Source organism: Hesperophylax consimilis, chromosome 16, assembly GCF_061612785.1.
Source record: "Hesperophylax consimilis isolate HC1 chromosome 16, BYU_Hcon_1.0, whole genome shotgun sequence".
In the NCBI taxonomy this organism is placed as follows: Eukaryota; Metazoa; Arthropoda; class Insecta; order Trichoptera; family Limnephilidae; genus Hesperophylax; species Hesperophylax consimilis.
The window spans coordinates 19,551,009-19,575,129 of record NC_142851.1 but is presented as its reverse complement, the minus strand read 5'-3'; the positions used below and the strand labels follow the sequence as shown (position 1 = coordinate 19,575,129).

The window sequence follows — 24,121 nt, the reverse complement described above, 5'->3', positions numbered from 1 at the left end:
TAAGCATGTCCATGCCTCAAAAGAGGGCAGATTCCGTCAGCAACGAATTCTCTGCAGTTGATTCAATAAAAGGGTGAACTCAAAATCTTTTAGATGATTTCTGCCTTTGCTGATAGTAATAATAAAAAATGGTGGCTTCATCACCACTTGATTTTGTATACATTTTTATGACAGTCATATGACAGATGACAGCTGACGTCTTCTTCTTCATTCTATGTTTACAAGCTTAGATAATTTGTGAAATCGTAAACTTGACTTGCGCCGTGAGAGAAGCTCGACAACCAGTTTGCAACGGCAGTTGCCAACCAGTTTCAGTTGCCCCGTAACGGGTGAACTTATGGTTCAGTATAGATTATTTTTTCAAATGTGATATCGTCGAGTTTTTTATCAAATAGGTAGGTATTTGAATACCAATTTTAAAATCTTATGATTTCAAAGTAAATAATGATTTTGATCTAAAATAAAAGAAAAATACTTTCTGTACCCGAGAATATGAATATTAACACGGTAAGTATAAGATTATATTATATAACCGTCACATGAGTCATCCTATTTTTAATTTGATAAAGGCATTTTGCGGATGTGTCTATAAATTCACATTTCAAAAACATCTTTCTGGTGGAAGCGAAACGCGATGGAACAGTGTTCTGGCACATTTATTATAATCGACGGCTCTCCCGAAAAGTCTACACATTTTTTTCAGATGAGAACAGGGTGAAAATAACTATAAACTAATTTTAAAATATCTAGATACTTTCATTTTCAATTAATTTGCGATCTGAAAAATGCTTTTTTTTCAAATTTTCAGAATCAATGCTTTGAATAATTTTGTTCATGTTTTTTTCCGTTCATTTCTTTCGTTGGGCATTTTTACCTAGTTATAAAAAAAAAAAAAATTTAATTTTTTATTTAATATATATATATAAAGTGGGTACAGGATATAATATGAGTACATAAAGAATATATTTACATTACAAAATATATTTATGTTCGCAATCTCACCAATGAAGAAACTGGTTCTTGCATGCATTAAAAAACCTTGTTTCCATTTATATTATTAAGGTTTTCACTCATTGTATCGTAAAAAGTTTTCACCTTAGTATTTCGTAATAAAACGTTTATTTCCGAAAATCTGTGTAAGAACTTGAAATTGAAATTAAAATAAAATCAATAAATATTTTGTATACTGTAGCACTGATATAACTGGCAGCACTGACGCGCAATCCATAGACGGCGTACGTCAGATCATAAGTGACATAAACAGTTTTTCTATGGATTAAAGTTAACGAGTTGGAGCACCGTTTACGAAAATCAGTTTCTCCAGTTTTCTTTTGAGAATTGAATAGAAAGTTGATCTACTTTTCTAAACCGTAAGCAATCTTAATTTAATAAAATAACTCAATTAACCATATTATTTCTTATGTATTTGCATTCAAGTATTTAACCCTGAACCTTGTGGTATTCAAATATTTACATTCCTCACGGTCCCTCACCCACATTCCATCGTAATTTTTTCGAGGAAAGTCGATTATGACCCAATTTCTATATTATTTACTGGTCATTCGAATAATTACTGCAGGTTTTTGGTTATTCCAATTATATTAGCCAATATCCTGACAGAATTTAAGTACTCCGTCTTACATTTTTTGTATATTCGCTCAGTTGAAACTTAATATTATAGAATTTTGTCACCATTTAAGGTTTCAGGACTGAATTAATCTAATTTATATTTTGGAGGTTTTTCCATACCATTTTCTCTAATTTTACATTTCTGTTACCTTTACTTTTTTAATACTTACCACCCTTAAAATTCCCAAGGTAAAATTCTGTAAAGTGAGTATGGATCTTTTAAAAGCAATGATTGATACTATTGTAATTAACTTTGGTCGATAAATTGTGAACACGTCTACAAATTATCACAGATATTTGGCTGGCTGACTCCTAAGTTAAATCGCCCGTGAAGTGATTTTTAATATTGATAATCGCGTTTTGGTCCCACCCAGGCGTAGTGTGTTCAATTCCTCGGCTGGCTAAGTCCTCCATCGCAACACAAGCAACATTTGCAGCTTACTATGGTGGTAGTAGGAGATTTTCAAATATTATCAGGTTATTCGTAACCTGGAAATGTTCGTCTTTCTTTTAAAAAAAAAAATCCATTGAATTTTTTTTTTTTTCACCGCTATTAAAATTTGAATGGAGAATTACTATTATAATTATAAAACTGTTTAGTACAGAGTAGGTTAACCTAGTTAGATTCATATTTATTCAATTTTCACGCCAATAATTATAGATCTACTAGTAGCATTACAATATTATTGTCCTTTGCAATGTCGAGAAATGGGAATCTAACTTGCATTAAAAACTGTATTGTTTGCTACAAACACTCTAGATCAGGCATGAACTGTTGCTGCAATGATATCACGCAAAGTACACAGATTAATACATTAACCTCTCAGACATAGAATTTTATTTATTATGTGTCCCTTTGAGTACTGTCAGAACGTGATAATTTTTGTGTTATTTACGAGTTTTACTAAAATCTTCATAACTCACGTTTTTGGAAACGTAGCCTCATTCTAAAAAATGTTTTGGAAAGATTATGAAATCCACTATCGCATTGTGTTGTTATACGTAAATATTTGCGTTTCTAAATATACATTTTATGAAAACGTCAAAAATATGTAAAAATTGCTTACCATTATTTCAAAGCCTTGAAAAATGTACTTTTTTCTGAGTAGCATAAAGGAATAACACTTTATATAGTGAAGAAATATATTTAAAAACTATTAGTCACCTCAAAATATTAACCGTCCAAACTAAAATATTTTTAATAAATTATTTAGAAACGCAATAAATTATTAACGAACATCTTGACAGTTTCAATCGGCTTAGATAATGCACCTCTACGTTCCATAGATATTCTTGAATACAGACGCGTAGCGCTATTCATTATTGATACTCTGTTTTTTAAATCATGGCAATCCGTATACTAGTGATGGAAATAAATCAATTTTTGTAAAATCTCGCGCGTTTACGTGAAAAGACGTTCTAATGTCTTGACCGCTATTATCATATTTACGTCTTTTGACGTTCTAATGTTCTGAGTGGTTAAGTGCATTGTTTGATTTTTTTTTCTTTTCATACTCAAAATGAGGTTGGAGACTAGTTGCTACAACACGGCCCAAGCTAGCGTAGCAAGTAGGGAAAATCAATAAAATGTAAATTCCTCAGAACAGGTAGCGAGGTAACCTGGCGAGGAAAATTAAATCATGTTGCAAATTATCACGGATGCTTATTATATTATACGTATTATATAAAACTTTTAAAACCAAACCAAGCCAATCAGGGAAAAGAGAACAAACCAACTGCGCAGTAGGCGGCATGACTGTCTCACTTTCGGTGATTTGTAAATAAATTTATGTGACAGTATACAGGCAAGTCGCAATGTAATGTTACCATTTGGTCCTCGAGCTAGTCCTTTTTACAATGGTGTGCAAATTGCTGGCTGCGTAAAAACTCCCAAATTGGTAAATAAAAGTTCGGGCTTCTTTCTAAAATGTTATATTTTTTCACTATTTAGTTTAGACACTTTTACAAATGTGTCAAAATTTACCCACCTCACTCAAATCGTTTAAGAACGAATCTTCAGATCCTCCCAGAAAAGTCCCACAATGGATACTTTAGCGAACTTTACTTTATGCGCATGGTCTGGTTATTTCAATGTGCGATATTCGGTGGTCAATGTACGACTGTCATAGTTTATTCAAAGCATCCTCCTGGTACCAAAAATATGATCCAAGTGAACTACTGCTTTGTTAGCAGTATTTATATAGACGTTTTCTGTTAACCCTTTGGCAGCCATGCGCAAAAATATGTAATTGAATATACCGGGCCATCGCTGTCGCGTGCGAGCGTATTTGATTTCAAATTCGTCTTACGATATGTCGACTCTCCCCCAATAGATGGTGCAAACCTCAAGCTTAAAAATTAATTTTAACCTTTATCTAGCGACAACTCCATACATATGTTCCAAATGATTTTGTTTTATCTTATAAAAGACGTCGTTAAAGTGAAGACTACCATAATTCCCAGATCTGTAGTTCGAAAGACTGCGCGCGTGCAGTCGTGTTAGTGTATCACGTGTCTTATTGTACGTGGTATTTGGTGTGGTTCCAAAGTTGTTTTTTTTTTAAAATTAATTTTCAAACATTTTCGATCAAACCAAAAAAAAACTACTTTTAATACAAGAAGACACGTGACACACTAACACGGCTGCATTTACGCGGGAATTTCGAACTACTGAGCTGGGAATTATGGTATAGTTTTGCAGTGTTATTTCACATTTATTAATATTTCATTGACAAGTTAAAAAACACCGAATTAGCTTGGCGTACGCTAATTGACAGAATAAATTTGTTTAGGCAGCATAATATGGGTTATTAAGTTATTTCCTTTTCAACGTGCAATATTGTCGCATTATTTTTATCAGAAAAAGATTCCTGATTTATAGTAGACATCAACAGTTTTATCTAATTGTGAAGTAGACACAATGCTGCCTTTGTCACCATTATTTGGGTTCAAATGCATGAATTATGTATTACTTCAATTCAAAAGTTTATTTCCCGACACAAAGCTTCAGACCGTGACTGAATTATGTGCATTTAAATATTATTTTCTTGGAGGGTATCCTTTTGTTATTTGACCCTGGGACCTCTGCAATTTGTAAACAGGAAGGACATCCCAAAGTTTCTTAAAGTTTAAAAGCCTATAAATGTGTCAATTTCATATATGTACGGATGGTTCCATTATCTGTAGGGAACCTGCTCGCACAGCGCGGGTGTAAACTGTGATTAACTTTATTCAATACTTGTTGTGTGAAATAATACAGTATAATATTGAATGATGATTGCCACAATAGTTCAACAGCTTGATGATAAATAAGTAATTAGTCCTGATAATGGACACTGTAATGCTGTCCAAAAGGTTGACTGAAGAAAGAGGTAACGCAACACACTTTTTTGATGTTAGAAAGAGAAACTTTCCAGTTTGCTTCAAATATTTTTACTGGATTCCATTAATAAAATCCTAAAAATAGACAAAATGAATAATTAATATTTGGCGCCGCTATTGTAACAATAGGTTTAACTTTAAAAATTATTTCTAATTTTTTATTATATGAACGACATAAAAGTGAAGTTATAGTTTTCTTCCAAATTCCCTTAACATAACGAATGTGTTTTCTAAATATCAAGTTCTCTCAATTTTTCTAGTAAAAAAATGTAATTTAAAATGTGGTTAGCGGTTTTGACAAGATTTTTCACATTTGATATTAATATTTTATTATTTAGAACTAGTAATGTTTATTTTAAATTTGTACACCGGAAAGATAATTTTATCTAATTTCTAAAACAGTATTTATTTTTTACGGAAAATTAAAAAATAAGTTGTATATAGCACATTTGTAATACACAGAAAACATTGCAAACTGAACAAATGTGATGAAAGTACTGAAGGGTTAAAAATATGGGATAAATGTTGAAATCTAGGTTGATTCATTGGCTTTAAACTGCTGTAAGCAGTTAATATGTTTCTCTATTAATATTTTGAGGGGTGATATTAATTAAATCAAATTGTCGAAGCGAGAACCAAACACATGGAAATCTCTATCGCTCGAATTGTTAACAAATATACAAAATTAGTGTCTGATATATGACACTGGCTATGCGAGGCTGCCAATAATGACACACATCTTACATGCATCAACTTGCATCAGACAAGCTGTGACTTGTGAAAATTTTATTTTGTAACAATATTTACATATTTTAAAATCACACTAAAATTCTTCCTTATGACATCAATTTGAGAAGTCCTAAAACAGGTTTTCTCCAGCATCGAATTATATGATATTTCTGACTCATTCAGTGAAAAATATAATATGCAAACAAATTAACCTTTATCATAATATTTATCACTGACCATAAAATAAAATTTATTTTGAATTTGTTACAGTTCTTTACTGTCCTTATGAAAAGGTAAGATAATGATATTTTATATTGCAGCAAATTTATCCCTCCACAAAAGAGTAATTTTAAGTACATAATTTCACATATTCATTTTAGTTGAAAGGATCAATAAAGTTAGGAAGAAATTTTTTTTTTTTTAAAAACCATGATTAAAAAAAAAATGTTTTTTCAAAACCCTCGTTCGTAAAAAAAATGTAAAACGCTTGACTCTGTGCAGAAACGGGCGTTTGATAGATTCCCTTATATCAACAAACAGATTGCAATCTTTAGAGCACAGGCGTCAGGTGGGAATGCTGTCCTTATTCTACCTGTATTTCAATGGAAGATGCTCCGTGGACATAGCGTCATTGATTAAATAATTTTAAATATTCTACTGGAAGTTATCATGTTGTTGCTTTGAATCCTTTCCAGTTACTTACCTTCCAATTTATACTCAAGTGTTCAATTTAGTTGTAGGTATACATTTATTATATTGTTATTATTGCTATTGTGTAGTGCTTTTATTGATTGCTGCTGTGTTGAAATTTTACAATACATTATGTTTTGAATTTTAGCTGGTTATTAGTATATCAGTTAACTTTAAATTTTTGAAATTATTAGTTATTTGTATATCAGTTAACTTTAAGTTTTTTAAATTTAGCTGGTTATTAATATATCAGTTAACTTTAAATTTTTATTTATTTGTGTTCTTACATCTTATATTATTTTTTATTTATTATTTACAATATTGTATTTTTTGTAAATCTCTCAGGCCACGGGTACAGAACCCTTAGTTTTTTTTAAATATTTTTTATTATTATTATAATTTTAAGTGAAAATCTGTTATTGGATTTTATCTTTATTATTTAGTTTATTCTTAAATATGTAAATAATCTGTTGATTTTCCCAAATAAATAAAATAAAATTTAAAAAAAGATCCCGTCAGCACAGGTGCATAGTCAGGAAATACGCTAAACACGCACCCATCGTTTGTGCATGGTTGAAATTTGTCACGGAACCGGTAGTTTTTACTACTCGTTCTTGAGTGCAACAGCTCGGCTGTGGAACGATTTTCCGGTCTCTGTATTTTCTCCCTCCTACAACATGAGTCTCTTCAAGACTCATGTTCATTCCATCCTCTCCTCAAAAAGGCCCTAAACGCAGCATCCTCAAAGATGACATATTCCCTGAGGGAATCATTTTCCTGTGGAAATGTGAAGTTAATGCAAAAAAACAGAATTTTTTCATTGTTTTTGCTTTCCTGAAAATTAGCGATTTGTCACAGTCGGAGATTTAGTTTATAAAGGTTGATTCATGTATACAAGTCTAAGAAGTTGTCTAAGTAGAAATCCTGAATTTATATTACAAGTAGACAAGTTGTGAAGTGCCCTTTGTGGCAGCTGGACGCCTCATGCCGTCTCTAACCGCTTTGTGTTTTTTAGTACATATTTTCAAGGGAAACGAGGCAACATCCCTTTGAAGTTATTTTAAAAATCAGTGAATCAACATTTTAAATTAACTTACCAATTAGTAATCAGAACTTAATAATAATGTGACTAGAGAGCAGTGTTTCAAAAATGAATAATCGAAAATTGTGCTAAAAATATTCTAAATTCGCTTAAGTTGAACTTGGGACGAGAATCGGTAACTGTAGGTACGCCAGATGTTTTCAATGTTATTCTTGGAAACTCTGAAAGCCCTAACAAGTGCCCAAGGTGATTTATTATCTCGTCCGCCGCCTTTTATTTCGGAACAATGCACCACTAACATAATCACCAGAAACAAGTGTACAAGGAGATGGAACGTCACAGCGGTGCTGCCAAGGTTTGTTATCTATGTGAGGATACTGTGACAGCGCGTAATTAGCAGCAGACACATACCTGGACGGATGAAGAAACATTGTGCTGGCACTGTTGGTGGCGCGGTGCACTCTTTCGCTGCAGTAGCTGGTCCAGTTTCCTCACCACCTGGGATTCTTGCTGCAGAGTCTCCATCCTCTACCTTCGTCGAATGTCACAGCGGTGCTGCCAAGGTCTGGAATCCATGAGAGGACATTGTGTCAGCGCTCTATTAGCAGCAGACACATACCTGGAAGGATGACGAACCTCGTGCTGGCACTGTTGGTGGACGCGGTGGACTCTCTCGCTGCAGCAGCTGGTCCAGTTTCCTCACCACCTAGGATTCTTGCAGCAGATTCTCCATCTCCGTGTCACCTGTTTCTGTACTTCATTTTATTTAACTTAATTTCAATTTCAATTTGTAATATTTATATATTTTTTTTGTAATATCTGCATTAACTGTACAGCGCCCCTGAGGTGATATTTCGCAAAAGCGGCGCTATAAAAATCATCCAATTAATAGACAAAATTAGCCAGAGGCGTTCGTTCATGGGTTATGAAATTCAACCGTCATAATAGCTTTTATCTTTCCATCCAATACTTGTAGACTCACTTGATTTCTAGTTACTTTGATTATTATTTGATAATAAGTTTTTTTTTTTAATTAGCTGTTAATTTGCAGTATTATTATTTGTTACTTTAATTTCATTCTACATTTAATATATTACTTTTTTTTGACATGTCCCAGTTTGAGATACGCTGATCATATGAGATCGGTATCAGCCCTCTTGAACTCATATAACTTGAGAGTTATAACAATAATAATAACATAAGATTTGTACGGCGCAGTTTTGTGTTCTTTCACTTGACTTATTGATTTTCATGGCATTCAAGAGTCAGCATCTTGAGAGTAAGCACCAGTTCATTTCACACCCATCCATCATGTGTGCTTCCCACTATTTGGTAAGTTTTCTGAAATTAGATGCCATTTCAAAAACTTATCACCAAATTATCAAAACTTTTTTTTGCATTTGATCTAAGGCTCAATTGTTTTGCGGAAATTTAAATTTAATATTATTATTGAATAGCCATTCAGCGCCATTTGTTTTTTGACATTTGAAGGGTCCCCATTAAATGCCGATTCTCGTTGCGTTTCAGCTTTCTATCAAATTGTAATAAGCTGCATCAGGTTAACAACATGATAGTTGTTGTCTTCTGCTGATCACAATTTATTGGGCATTTAAAAGGGAATCTTTCAATTGTTAAAAAAACTAAATGGGGCTGAATAGCCATTTGATGAATTTCTGTGAAACAACTGAGCCTAAATCTAAAAAATAATTTGAATTAAAATATGAACTGTTCAATACAAAGTTTATATTATATCAATCAGTTAGTGGCCGAGTGGTCCAAAGTGTTATATTGCCACCCAGGCATCGCGGGTTCAATCTTCTCTTAGCTAAGTCCTCCATCAATGCACAAGCAAAAAATGGTTGGTAAATTTGCACAAATGTTAATATATTGCCTGTGGAAGACGAATAATAAGAAACAACAATTTTATTGACTCACCTACATTACTAGAACTTATCTCATTCAATATAACTTCTCATACACTCAGAAATAAAGAACTGCCCTTCCTCAATCAACACTGGACTAATTATGCTTATAATTTACCACTGTCCAGGATATGTAGATTGGTCAACTCACGTCAAGACCTTGTTTTTTTTTGGTATAAGTCAGAATGACTTGACTTGATTTCATTTCTATTTTCTTATGTTTTCCCTGTTTGTCTCTGCTTTTATATACCATTCTTTACTCTTGCATTGTACATTGTCCCAAATCTCGTGTCGCTTTGTAATATATTGGACGTAAGTCCGTTAATTAATTAATAAATAAAACAACAATGTGCTATGCATAATTTTTTCAGATAAATGGTCCAATAAAATTGTCTATTTACCACCCGCAAGTGACAGGCGACCCTTGACAATCAATGTTCTTTGGTTTACTGTCATTCCAATTGACTGTGAACTTGGCACACATATTAAGCACAAGTTCACTGGAGCCGTGACCTCCTTTTTTATTGCTCATTGTTAAATCGATTTGAATTGATATAATTTAATATTTTCTCCAGTGAGATACGTATGGTCGCAATATTGCAAAGCCAAATAACTGACAAATGACAATTTATACAGGAGATTAATTTAATAATTTCGCTCTTCTTTATATCTCATTAGATCTATTTTCAGGGCCGGCCCTGTTCGGGCGCAATTGAAGCAGTCTTAACGGGACGCCAAATTGCCAAGGCATCAAGGCCATGATATTATCTAAAACGTAACAATTCTAACACATCGCCCTTGATTATTTTTCATAAAACAGCGCTACACAAAAATACAAATCATCCAAATATGATTTAATACAGTCTTCAGCTACCTAGGCGTCTACTGGTTTTGATAAAGGATGTTAAAATTTTACAATACGCCAGCGCTGTTTGGCTCAGGGCCGGCCCTGACTGTTATAAGTGGATATTAGGTACAGTTTAAAAAAAAAAACATGATATTGATCATATTTGTTATCATTTAAAAAGCATATAAGTTTTTTAATTATAAAAATGTAGCACATATAGAAACCAAAATACATAATTTACTTTAGTCAGCTGATATCAGTGAGATATTTTTAGCAAACATGCGGAATTTCATTTGGAACTCAATTAAGCAAATATCCCATTCTTATATTTTGAACATTTGTTCAATTTTTGCAGTATGGCGACGATATCAAAGTGAATATATTATATATGTGCATACAGAAAACATGTATTTTAAATAAACTATCACTTTATAGTTAGATCTGTTTATGTGTCCAACCATGTAAGAATGAGCTCAGCTTTCATGAAATTAGCACACCTTTTTCTGTCTGAAAATTCTAGTTCGCAACTTAATCTCCATAAAACGATATGGAGCTTTGAAATATCAATTTAACTTCCAAGAAATGCATCAAAATGCTATAGTATTATTATTTTTTATTAAGGCGATGCACTACGTCGTGTAATATTTTAAATTGAGCCACTATCAATAACAACCCTTACGTAGATGGCGATAAGGTTTAAATTCCCGCTTAACACCATCCGCCTGTTTTGATTTATGCAGGAAAAAAACATGGCCAAAAAGTGCCTTTTATTTTATTTTGTGGATGTTCAGGCATAAATATTTAATTTTTTTTCGATCATTTTGTAGATAACTTAATTTGCCACACTATACAATAAAATCATAACCGAAAATGGGTTCGTAAGTAGGAGATTTTGAACATTAAAGCAGTTTTCATAGGCCTTATACATTATTTTTTTATGGGCTTATAAAAAGACTTATCTAAAAAATACTCGATTATTTCAAAGGTAAAGATGTATTCTACTCGCAGTATTTATTTAAAGCATCTGAAACATTTCTAGGCGACCAAATTTTCAAACCAAAAACACATGATTTTGCATTACTACGTATGGCATCGCCTTAAAGGTTAACTTATGTTTATAAGACAAGGTTTTTATGCAAAGAACAAAAGATAACAAATTATTAGCCCGAAACACAAATATAATTTGAAAAAATTTTATGATAAAAAATATCCCATCGGCGGCATTCATTTTATCTCGGAAGATTTTTCAATTTTTATTAGTGTTTCAGGCTAATAATTATTACTATAATATTAATGTATATTTGTTCCATTTTCTTTCAATTGTCCAATAGGACAAAACAAAATACAATGATTAATAATAATGCGTAGAAATATTTAGTAATAAACGTTAATGTTTTGTTTTTCAAATTTCAAGGTTAATTAACTCTCTTCGTGTGTTCCAAGTATCACCTTGTTGTAAATATATTCATATCATTACATTAAATATTATACATTCCACTCATAAAATACCTATAAATATACTGTTCGTCGTGTGTATGTAATAATATTTTATTATCTCCAGATTTTATGTCAGTTGTGTGATTTTGTATATAACGAGTTTTTAGTTTTTATTGACTATTTGTGAGAAGTTAATAGACTGACGGTCTCATTGCAATAGTTACTTTAGTTATTCTTTGTTCAGTGTGGGTAACATTGAATTTCTATTTACTTTTTATAACTTGTATTTCATTTCAACAAAAAAACATTATCTCTTTAATTTATTATGCATATTTAAAATTATATATACACTACCTGACGTGTACCCGACGTTCCTCGACTTTTCTCTACTTTCAATAAATATAATACCCATGTATTATATGTATAAACCTTCCGGAAGAAATTCTCTAAATGATATTGAAAAACCTATCAAACTCCGTTGCATAGTTTAGAAGAACTAAGCGCATAAACATACGGATGCGGATAGTGATTTTGTTTTATACTATTTAGAGATATTTAAAATTTAATGAAATATTGTATAACTCAGTTTCTAAGTGAGTAGCCCAAAGCGTTGGGTTCGCACCCAGGTAAAGTCTTTTATAAGCTAAGGTCGGATCGTGTCATACTCCATTAAGGCGATGCACTACGTCGTGTAATATTTTAAATTGAGCCATTATCAATAACAACCCTTACGTAGATGGCGTTAAGGTTTAAATTCCCGCTTAACACCATCCGCCTGTTTTGATTTATGCAAGAAAAAAACATGGCCAAAAAGTGCCTTTTATTTTATTTTGTGGATGTTCAGGCATAAATATTGAAATTTTTTTCGAATAAATAAATAACTTAATTTTCCATATTATACAATAAAATCATAACCGAAAATGGGATAAAGTAGGAGTTTTTGAACTTAAACCTCTTAAGGACCACCCCCGAGTATACTCGGGTGGCTATTATGTGCCAGAATTCGGAATTCATACTAAAGAAAAATTTTTATTATTTTTTCACACTATGCACCACAACATCAATATTCAGTACCATATTGGGCCCGAAATGGCTTTTATATGAGGATATATATTTTGAGTAAATAAAATTCATTGATGAATTAATAAAAAAAGGTGTTTTTTTTTCCATTTTTAATTTTTAAATGATTACTGAAGGGGTTAAAGAAGTTTTCATAGGCCATTACTTCGTTTTTTTTTGGGCGTATAAAAAGACGTATCTAAAAAATACTCGATTATTTCAAAGGCCAAGATGTATTATACTCGCAGTATTTAATTAAAGCATCTGAAACATTTCTAGGCCACCAAATTTTCTAACCAAAAACACATGATTTTGCATTACTATGTATGGCATCGCCTCAAATTATTAATGACTTAATTGAATCATCCTCCATCACATGAAACGATTTCAGATTTCTTATGTTGTCGTTTCATTAATTTATAAGCTAGGAATATTTGTCTTTCTTTTTTAATGTAAAATTTTGTTATTTCATTAATTTTCAGATGACTCCCTCTTTCCTCTCACGAATCGTGGGAACAGGAATTCCCAAGAGATTCCTGTCGACATGCCAACGACTCCTTGCCGCACCACAAGTTGACGCTCTCCAAGTAAGATTCAGTTCTTTTCTCAAGAGTTGTGTATTCTAATCGGCCTAGACAAATAACATGCCAATTGTGGATGTGCTAGAAAGTCGACTAATCACTGATAAAATTGAACCATTTTCGTGTTTTGTTGACAATTTTTAGGCATTTTTTTTTTACTTTATCACCTTTGGGAATATTGTGTGGAAGGTATTTTTAGGGAAAGGAAGGAGAGAAAGTTTTGGAAACGAAAAAGGTATGAGGGACGGGTAGGAATTTGGGGTTCAATGTGTCCAGGAGTGACGGACATATGAATCCATCACTCCCACTGTGGTGCAAGGCGATGGGTCGAGAGAGTCTGGCTGGAGAGGTCAAAGGGTCTCCCCTGACCAGTCTCTCCCGATTTGGCAAACGCATTCGCTCTCCCAAGACCTTGATAAACCTCACCCCACGATACCGGGCACCCCTGCTAAGTCACCAAATATAGCTATCCGCTTGGGGTGACCTATGGCAGGGGTGTTGGTTATCCAATAAATGATTCCCGGGGCGTCGGTACCCAAACCCGCCTCCCAAATTGAAACTGCTACAGGTTCAAGTTCTCAGTTTGTCTAGCAATATGTCCAGAGTATCTTAGGCAAACAATTGATAGCCTATTGTGGATGCCGAGCTCTTGCAAAATGAATACATTAATGCGCCTGGCTCCCCATGAAATCGTGAAATGATATTCGTATTATTTATATAACTTATTGAATTTTTAATAATTCCAGGAGGCCGCTCTAGACCAAGAGAGCTGCATCCTGGTGGATGATGCGGATCGCACGGTGGGCGCCGCCTCCAAGCGCGCGTGCCATGTGGTGGCTCCTGATGGCTCCATTCCGCTGCACCGCGCCTTCTCGCTATTCCTCTTCAACACACACGGCGAGATGCTGATGCAGAGAAGGGGAAAAAAGAAGGTAAATTTCTTATATTTTGTATTCTTACTCATTGGCACCATAAACGAATTGGAGTTGGTGGCAGTTTCCTGTTTAGTGGCGCCTGTTAGGTGCTTACCTACTTGACTAATTTCTATTTTTTTAAATTGCGTCAGATGTGCTGCTAATCATGCTAATATTGAATTGAAGGTGACCTTCCCGAACGTGTACACCAATGCCTGCTGCAGCCATCCACTGTGGATGGATGGCCAGGAAGAGAGCATCATCAACGCAGTTCAGAGGAGACTCACGCACGAATTGGGAATACCCCCTGAACAAGTGAGTTACTTATTTCTATATATACATAATAAAAGTCATATTACCCATTTTCTGTATAAAGTATATTACTTATCTACTTTAACTACTTACACTTATACCACATCTACCAAACGTATAATGTAACTATTTTTTTACTTTCTCATTGTAATGTACTTACTACAACACGTAATACCTATCATATAATTAATTACTTATAAATAACTATAATAATGTATTCTGCACTCCTCTTCCAAACACAGGCCAATGCTTCTATGGATGTAAAAATGTTATAATAATGGCTAAAATTAATTATGACATGTTGGTCGCCATTGTAACAATGTTTTTATTGCGTCAACTTAAATTTACCACGTACGAACGCCATTGTAATAAATAAAATCTTTACCAAGCAAAAGCAATACATAATTATGAAATATGTATGAGATGACAAATCCGCGTTTTGCGGCTTCAGTGTAACAGATTAGGTTTACTATCAGAAAGGATTTCATTGTTAAAGAATAAAAAGAAAGATGAAGTTAACAACATTTATTGAATAACAATTAGAAACATGAGACTCTCAAATTAGCATGGATTACAAGGTGTTGCAGTGAAACGAAGATCACTAGCACAGTTGGTAATTAATTAATGATAGTAATTATATAAGTTAAATTTGTGACAAACGATTACAAAGAATATTGTCTGACCTTTTTCTCAAAAGGGCGCCATACAGCTCTTAGATTAGAACTGTAAAATTTATAAAGGTTCACATGATGACCAGCGATTACAACAGCTAGCTAATCAGCCATCAAAATCTCCCGTAATGTCTGTCGTCTGGAGCAGTCGCTCGAATCCTTCCCGTTGTCCTGTCTTCGCTCCAAGGCCGCCCGTTTAGTACTTACTGACCGGAGCTCCTCCGTCGCGCTCTCTGCGATCAACCATAGACCGAGAGTCCCATAGATGAAAGCGGTCTGCAGATAGAGTTGTGTAAAGAATTACCATAAATGTAGCGGGGCGAAAGTGAACTGCTACATGGAAGAGTAGTATTCAAATCTCAACCACATATCTTTTAACCTTCACAGAGTACCTGCAGGATAATTTGGATAACAGAATACAAGTGGACACTGTCTATACCGACTATAGTAAGGCGTTTGACAAGGTCGATCACTCAACCTTTTTGAACAAGCTTTTAAAGATGTGTATTCGTGGCAATCTTTATCATTGGCTCTCTTCTTATATCTCCAACTGTAGTCAAATAGTAGTGGTTGCTGGATTTAAATCCGACTCTGTTGCTGTTACATCGGGAGTTCCTCAAGGCAGCCTGTTAGGACCATTACTATTTAATATCTGTATCAATGATATTGGTCACTGCTTTTTATACTCGCAGACCATCCATTATGCAGATGACAAGAAAATCTTCTCACCTATAAACTCAATCATAGACTGCCACAAGCAGCAAGAGGATTTACAACGTTTAAAAGCTTATTGTACTTGCCGAAGAAATATAGCAGATTCGGTAATGTTATTTAAAATTACACATAATTTAATTGAGAGTCCTGATCTTCTTCAACGCCTATTATTCCATGTTCCCAATCGCAACAACAGACAGTCGCTTACTTTTAATCTCCCTCTTTGTAAGACCAATTCCAAACAAAACTCATTTATCTACAGATCCGCACATTCATTTAACTTAAATTATTACCATATTGACATTTTTAACTCGACTTTACGCGACATAAAACAAAAACTCAATAATCAACATAACTCAAACTAGAAGTTCAATCCCTATATATGTAATCCCATCCTTTGCCTCGTAATCCTAATCCTATATTTCCTCCTCCTCCCCCCCCCCCCCCCCCCCCTTTATTTTCATTTTTTCTAACTAAACAAGAAATTAATTTAAGAGAACATCTCTATGACATTGTACACCTTACCATTAACTATTCATCAGTGGAAAGTTCATAATTGGCATAATTAATTATATTATTATTGTATTGTTGTATAATTATAGATTTGCTGTCAACTATTCCTAAAATATATAAATAAATATGTAAAAACCTGATCTAAATACGATTTTATATGTAATTACTTTATTTCTTTAGTAAAAAAGTAATAAAAAATATATATTATAAAGCATGTCTTATTCCTTTGTATGAGAACTTCCTTAGCTAGTGTAGGCCAGAAATTCCACTTCATATACCACATATATCTATCTCTGTCTATTTTAACAAGTGTTGTGTTGTTTTAAAATACCCAGCGAGAACTCTGTCTGGCTGCAGATACATTATGTCGTGGTAACTTTTTACTATCTGTATTCAATTATGAAAGGTTACAGTTACATTCGAGTATTTGCAGAGATTTGAATCCATTGAGCTAAGATCCAAATTTTTGTTTTTTCGATTCTTTCTAAATTTTTTATTTTTTCGATCCTTTCTAAAATTCTTGTTCTCTGTGTTTGGTTCCTTCAAAGTGAGTGATATTGATGTCAAGGTGTAATTTTCGGTAGTTTTTAAAAATGATACATTAACCTTTTTCAAATCAAATGAAAGTTCATCATGCAAATGAATTATCTTGCTTCTATAACACTACACTGGTGGGTATAAAAAATTACAGTGATATAATTATTTTTTTATGTTGATGAAAATTGTTGATGTTTTTTTATCCATTTGCCGTTTTCAACAGATGTCTCCGTCTGACTTCACCCTCCTGACGCGGATCCACTACCACCACACAGGAGATGGGCGATGGGGAGAACACGAGATGGACTACATCCTCTTCATGCAGAAGGATGTGTACCTCGAGCCCAACAAGGACGAGATAGACGAGCTTGTGTTTGTGCCGAGAGCTGGACTGGAGCAGTAAGTTGTACTTACTTACTAACTAACCCCCCAGGTGTCTCCGTCTGACTTCACTTATCTGACAAAATGGACTTCACTCATCTAACATTAACCTAACATCGACGAAATTATAGAATACAGTTTAACACAAGAAGTGCCTTGTGGGCGTGTTTCCTGATCCAAATATTTGCCCAATTGAGGTTTATATGCTCAACACAAAACTGTGTTTACGAAATTCAAATCGGATGGAGATCTACCATGCCAGGTGAGTATACGGGAGACGGAACTCTGGGCTATTGGGCTAAATGGAACATTTTTTACAATTCAAATTTGTGTGGAAGGCACTTCTATGGTTATTCTTTATTCTATGGGAGAGATAGACAAGCTGATTTGTATGGAAAACTGGTAGTAAGCTGTAGTCACTAACTAACCCCATATGTGTCACCGTCTGACTTCACCTATCTGACAAAGTGGACTTCAGTCATCTGACATAATTAACCTAACATCAACGAGATAGACCTGATAGACGGTGATTGTGAGAAAAGCTGTAGAACTAACCCCACATATGTCACCGCCTGAGTTCATCTATCTGACAAAATGAACTTCACTCATCTGACAAAATGATCACAACATTGACGCTTTAGGTGAGCTGTAGTTACTAATCTAACATCTGCGAGATAAACAAGCTGGTATTTGCACCAAGAGCTAGACTGGAACAGTAAGTTGTAGTTTCTTGCTAATCTCACAGATGTCTGAACTGTCTCCATCCATCTTCACCCATCTAACGAAATGACTTCACTTTTGAACAAAATCAACCTAACATCTACGAGATAGACAAACTGGTATTTGTTACAAAAGTTGGGCAGTAAGCTGTGGTCATTAAACTAACCCCATAGGTTTCTCCATCTAACCAAATGGACTTCAACCTCTCATGGAAACCCATTGTTACGGAAATTGGATAACGCCACTGTATATATGTTTGTGTATTTTTTTCTGCCTCCGGTATTGAATTCTTTGGATTAAATGTTCACCGCTGCTATCCAAGTTATTTTCTTGTGACTAATTTCAATGAATTCTTTCAGGACTATATCTAAGTTCGATGCTCCGATTTCTCCCTGGTTTAAGTTGGTTATGAAGCACCGTTTGAAGTTCTGGTGGGACAACCTCCATCAGTTGGAACACTGCAAGGATGACAATATCCACAAGTTCACGTGATGCACCAAAGCATCTGACTCTGTCTAGAGACTAGAATATTCCTTATATAATTTATACAAAACGTAATAATCTGTTTGACTGAAACTCTAGTTCATTAATAATCAGATGATTACATCATAGTTAATTGTTTCTCTTTCTTCCTTTTTTGTGGCACTTTACCCCTTTACCCCCAAATAGTTTTTATAAACTAACTTCTGTTACTCTTTTTATTTTTTATTAACTTTTAAAATATCCATTTTGTGTTCGTCTTTGTAACGTTATTTTAAATAAATCGTTTTACTGTGTAATATATGAAAGTTTAACCCTTAGGAGCTGAAACTTCAATAAAGAAATAAATATTGTTAAAGTCAACACGTAGACAACACCAACAAAGTGACATTTTTAGTTTTGTCTTTCACTAACCCGTTAGAGGTATGTAATATCCGAAAGCAAAATTAATGTATGAAGTCGACAATGCTTCAAACCATGCGTGCCCACGATTCTTCAACACTGCAAATGCAGGGCATCAGCTCCCAGGGATTGAATACCATATTTATTATCATAACATGTATTAATTTTTAATTTTGATGTTGAAAATTCAAATAGTTATGTAAGTCAAGTACACTCTCACTAATCCACAACCCCAAAAACCAGGCAATTTTCTAATTAGTGAAAGTGGCAGATTATAATTCATACTAGCAAAATATCCTAAAAATTGAAACCGGTATATCGTGAAAACATCGCTACCGATCTTTCGTAAAATTTCCATTTTTTAATTTAAAGTTAAGGTCTCGTTATAGTGATATATTTTTGGGATACTATGCCATGTTGCTCTACCTCTTTTAGCCAACTTTTCAGACAGCATAACAAAGTCCATCATCAGGTGTCATCCATCATAACTTATATAGATTTGAGTAGCTCCGTTTTTGTGAAAAATCACCTCAAGAGGTCTCTCATCATCATCATAATACACCAAAAATAAATAACTACAATACTTTTAGCTGAGAAAATCTCAAATTAAGGTCTCATGTTTAAGTTTGCGAGAAGACTCATTTTGTAAAATTATTATTAAGGCGATGCACTACGTCGTGTAATATTTTAAATTGAGCCGCTATCAATAATAACCCTTACGTAGATGGCGATAAGGTTTAAACTCCCGCTTAACACCATCCGCCTGTTTTGATTTATGCAAGAAAAAAACATGGCTAAAAAGTGCCTTTTATGTTATTTTGTGGATGTTCAGGCATAAATATTTAATTTTTTTCGATCATTTTATAAATAACTTAATTTGACAAATTATACAATCAAATTATAACCGAAAATGGGTTCGTAAGTAGGAGATTTTGAACTTTAAAGCAGTTTTCATAGGCCTTATACATTATTTTTTTCTGGGCTTATAAAAAGACTTATCTAAAAAATACTCGATAATTTCAAAAGCCAAGATGTATTCTACTCGCAGTATTTAATTAAAGCATCTGAAAAATTTCTAGGCGACCAAATTTTCAAACCAAAATCACATGATTTTGCATTACTACGTATGGCATCGCCTTAACAACAAAACTTTGCAAAAAAAATTAACAGAAACATATGTGTCAGATGCTAGAGTACTTAAAGGGTTAGCCGAATTATCCTAAAACGACAATAATTAACCCTGGTGACCGGTAAAATGATCAAGAAGAGCAAGCTAGACAGCAATATAGTAACTGAGTGTGTGAGAGTAAGGGCCCGTTCCCACTTCCGTTTTCAAATCGGAGGCGGGTCCCGTTTTAAAAACGGATGGCCAATGGCCCTGTTCACACTACCGTTTTAAAAACGGACCATACTCTACGAAAAAAAATAATTGTCGATTCAACAAAAACATGTTATTTGCTCATTCTTCAGTAATGGTGCGCAATGGACGACGATGAAGCTCTTGTTGTCATGTTGTACTTATTAAAAAGAAGGAAAAAAGTGAAAAGAAAATTTTGGGTACACCCAATCATAGCCGAATGATTTTCTGTAGGAATTTTCCAAGTGTTAATTGGTGAGTTGAGAAGTGATGAACTAAAGTTCTTTAATTATTTTAGAATAATAATGATTGGATTATTTATATAGCGCCGTTTTCACCATGAAAAATCACCTCAAGGGCGCTTAATGGCTTAAGAGAATGTCTATCACTTCCTTTAACCATCTACTGGAATGAGTTTCAGAGAGCTTAACATATCAAAATACAAAATTGAGAAAGTGCATTTATTTTGTCCCGAAGAAAGGCTATCGATATTTTAAAGTAAGAAAACAATAAACACTCAAATATTTTTTATTATGTGTTTATTTAACTAATACGCTCTTCCGTGCATCTCATTAAAGCTTTAAAATTTAAAAAAAGTAAACTTAAAAAAATAAAAATAAAAATTTTGATGTACAAAAGTTGTGTACACCAAGTGTTTTGTTTTTATTTAGTTAAAGATAAAATATTACCATACTCTTTCTTCGACCAGTGGTATTAAATTTTCGGGATTTATTTCCTTATCCATTATTGTAGTTTTGATTTATTTACTTAACAAAATAACCAAATACAAGCACGCAGCGTGCCTGCTTCCTTGCGACAGGGAGCGGGCGGGGAGGGGTCGGGGTTTGGCGGGGACTCTGCCGGAACGACTGGACGACAAGTGTGAACAGCTCCATACAACACTATGAGCGAGCGTGTCAAAAAATGTCGGATCCGTTTTCAAATCGTGTCGGACAAGTGTGAACAGCTCCATACATCCACTACAGCCACTAGGGCATCCGTTTTTAAAACGGGACCCGCCTCCGATTTGAAAACGGAAGTGGGAACGGGCCCTAAGTTAACCTAACCCGTCTGTGCACAAAGCTTGGCTCGAATCTAGGCATGCAGCGGGCTACCAAATTCAACAAACAAATACCGGTGAATTATAGAGCTTGAGTAAAAATAAAACTGGATTGTGTGGATTATACAAGTTGCGGAATACTGAGAGAGTACTGTATTTTGATATTTTTTAGGTTATCTGTGTTTTAATAGCGTTATTTTTATTACTATTCTGTTCATTAATAATAAAACTAACTAACCATGTAAAATATGACTCACGATTAACCTTTCCGGGAGTATAGACGCTAATGAACGACGGTACACACTTTCACCAAAGAAGTATGGACGACAGGGGACGCATATTCATATACGATGCATATTTTGTAAATATGCATCGTATTGCCATCTATGGGCATATTCCTGTTACTTTACACCAATTCTAAACATTTTACATCATTATCGACAGAGATATCGGCTGTTATTTATTTTGCATACTATCATAAAATTTAATCAAAAAATATATTTTTTTATTTATGTAAAAAAAACACTCCCCAGAGCACGGCCAGCATTATGTAACTTACTCCCGGAAAGGTTAAGAAATATAAAAGATATTCCAAATTGCATATTATTATATACATAAAACTGTAGGTTAATTAATTATTTTTTTTAACTGTTACCAATGTATTATTATAATATACTGTATATTATGATATTATGTATTTTTGTTAAGTTGTAAGATATTATATATATAAGATGAGACCCATCAATGACTTTGAGATAATTCAAATGTCTTAACCTCTCAGACAAAGACATTTATTTACTATGTGTTCCTTTGAGAACTGTCAAAACTTGATAATTTTTGTGTTATTTACGAGTTTTGCTAAAAGCTTCATAACTCACATTTTGGGAAACGTAGCCTCATTCTAAAATATGTTTTGGAAAGATTATGAAATCCACTATCGCATTGTGTTGTTATAAGTAAATATTTGCGTTTCTAAATATACATTTTATGAAAACGTCAAAAATATGTAAGAATCGCTTACCATTATTTCAAAGCCGTGAAAAATGTACTTTTTTCTGAGTATCATAAAGAAGTAACACTTTATATATTGAAGAAATATAATTAAAAACTATCAGTCACCTCAAAATATTAACCGTCCAAACTAAAATATTTTTAATAAATTATTTAGAAACGCAATAAATTATGAACGAACCAGATGACAGATCCAATCGGCTTAGATAATGCACCTCTACGTTCCATAGATATTCTTGAATACAGACGCGTAGCGTTATTTATTATCGATACTCTGTTTTTTAAATCATGGCAATCCGTATACTAGTGATGGAAATAAATCGATTTTTGTAAAATCTCGCGCGTTTACGTGAAAAGACGTTCTAATGTCTTGACCGCTATTATCATATTTACGTCTTTTGACATTCTAATGTTCCGAGTGGTTAAGGCATTAAATTAAATTAGTATTTAATATTCACTTAATATCATAATTAATTTAAGGTAGTGACAAGTTGTGTGTGTATTCATGTGCATTACATCTACTCAAAATGTTATGTGAAGTTATCATTTCATATATGGCGAAACTCTCTTAAAAGGTTTTATAAGGACTAGAAGGGTTTTGCATTTCGATCTTCAGGGGACCGAAAAAAAAAAACAAAACTTCTTAAGCATGAAAACTTCTTACATGTAGACCTTATAAGTGGATTTCACTGTATTATAATTTATCTGGGGGAATTTATGGTTTAAAAGTTTCATTTGAATTTCTTCATAGCCTGGTGGGTAGGACCTAAGACCCTTGACTAGCAGTCGAGCAGGCCAAGGATTTTTTTTTTTTTAAATATAATTTAATATTTTTATTGTTAGAACAGGATACATATCAATCAATTTTAAATATTACTTGTATAGATCTAAGGTCCAGAGTTTTAACAACTATTATACAACAATTAATGTGTTGTAAGTGATTGTGTATCACTTGTTTACATTAAAAACTTGTTTATTAGTAAGGGGGTTATTTTATGTATATATTATGCAAAAAAAAAACTACTTTTTTGTACCTCGTGTTTTTTGGGTGTTTTGTACTTAGGTGAATAAAATATTGTTATTTTTTATAATTTAGGAAAATTATACTGTGTATTTTTTTTATGGAATAAAGTGCAATAAAGGAATATTTATTGAATATCTTTTCTATACTACTTTACCATTAAAGAAGGATTCGAAGGAAACATTGTAATTCAAAACTAACCGAACCTCATGAGGTTCACGATTTATCTACTTTTATTGCTATTATGTATTAAGTTTTAGATGCTAAATTAAAGTTGAAACTATAACCTATACCAAATAATTTGCACACATTTATGAAATATGTATTACTATGAGATTTCATTTCTGAAGAGTAAATTCCCTAAACTTCTTAACCTATTTCTATTAATGACGCAACCTTTTTTTATTAGCGACAAACAAAAGTGGTGTCCAACATTTTGACATACATGCCGGCACATGGTAGAAAAGACTTCTTCATGCAAACATTGCTTCCAAGAAAATAAAATGTCTAGAACCTTAATCGCAATTGCTGGATGATCATTCTCATTGCATTTCAGGAGTTATTTTATATTATTTTTGTAGTATTACGACAAAATATTTTTTACACCCTGGCAACAGTAGGCAGCACACCATAGACATCCAAATTGATGGACCTGCACTAACCTGAAATCCAGGAATCATTTTCGACGATTTGGAGGCAAACCACGGGACC

At 33.5% G+C, this 24,121-nt stretch overlaps 1 protein-coding gene across 1 annotated transcript; it reads left to right on the top strand.

Annotated features, from left to right (window-relative positions):
- Positions 1-1,248: 1,248 nt before the first annotated feature.
- On the top strand, positions 1,249-23,193 carry Idi (Isopentenyl-diphosphate delta isomerase). The gene is made up of 6 exons (XM_089641013.1): positions 1,249-1,370; positions 13,219-13,323; positions 14,064-14,249; positions 14,418-14,546; positions 17,202-17,377; positions 18,439-23,193. Exons 2-6 carry the CDS (start codon positions 13,219-13,221, stop codon positions 18,569-18,571), a joined length of 729 nt encoding a protein of 242 aa, XP_089497139.1. The 5' UTR covers positions 1,249-1,370; the 3' UTR covers positions 18,572-23,193.
- Positions 23,194-24,121: the final 928 nt, after the last annotated feature.

Excerpts from the sequence above, each read along its gene's own strand:
- Idi (XM_089641013.1), top strand. The coding sequence starts at position 13,219 with ATGACTCCCTCTTTCCTCTCACGAATCGTGGGAACAGGAATTCCCAAG. Across the intron at positions 14,250-14,417 it reads AGAGAAGGGGAAAAAAGAAG|GTGACCTTCCCGAACGTGTA; the intron begins GTAAATTTCTTA and ends ATTGAATTGAAG. Across the intron at positions 14,547-17,201 it reads TGGGAATACCCCCTGAACAA|ATGTCTCCGTCTGACTTCAC; the intron begins GTGAGTTACTTA and ends CGTTTTCAACAG.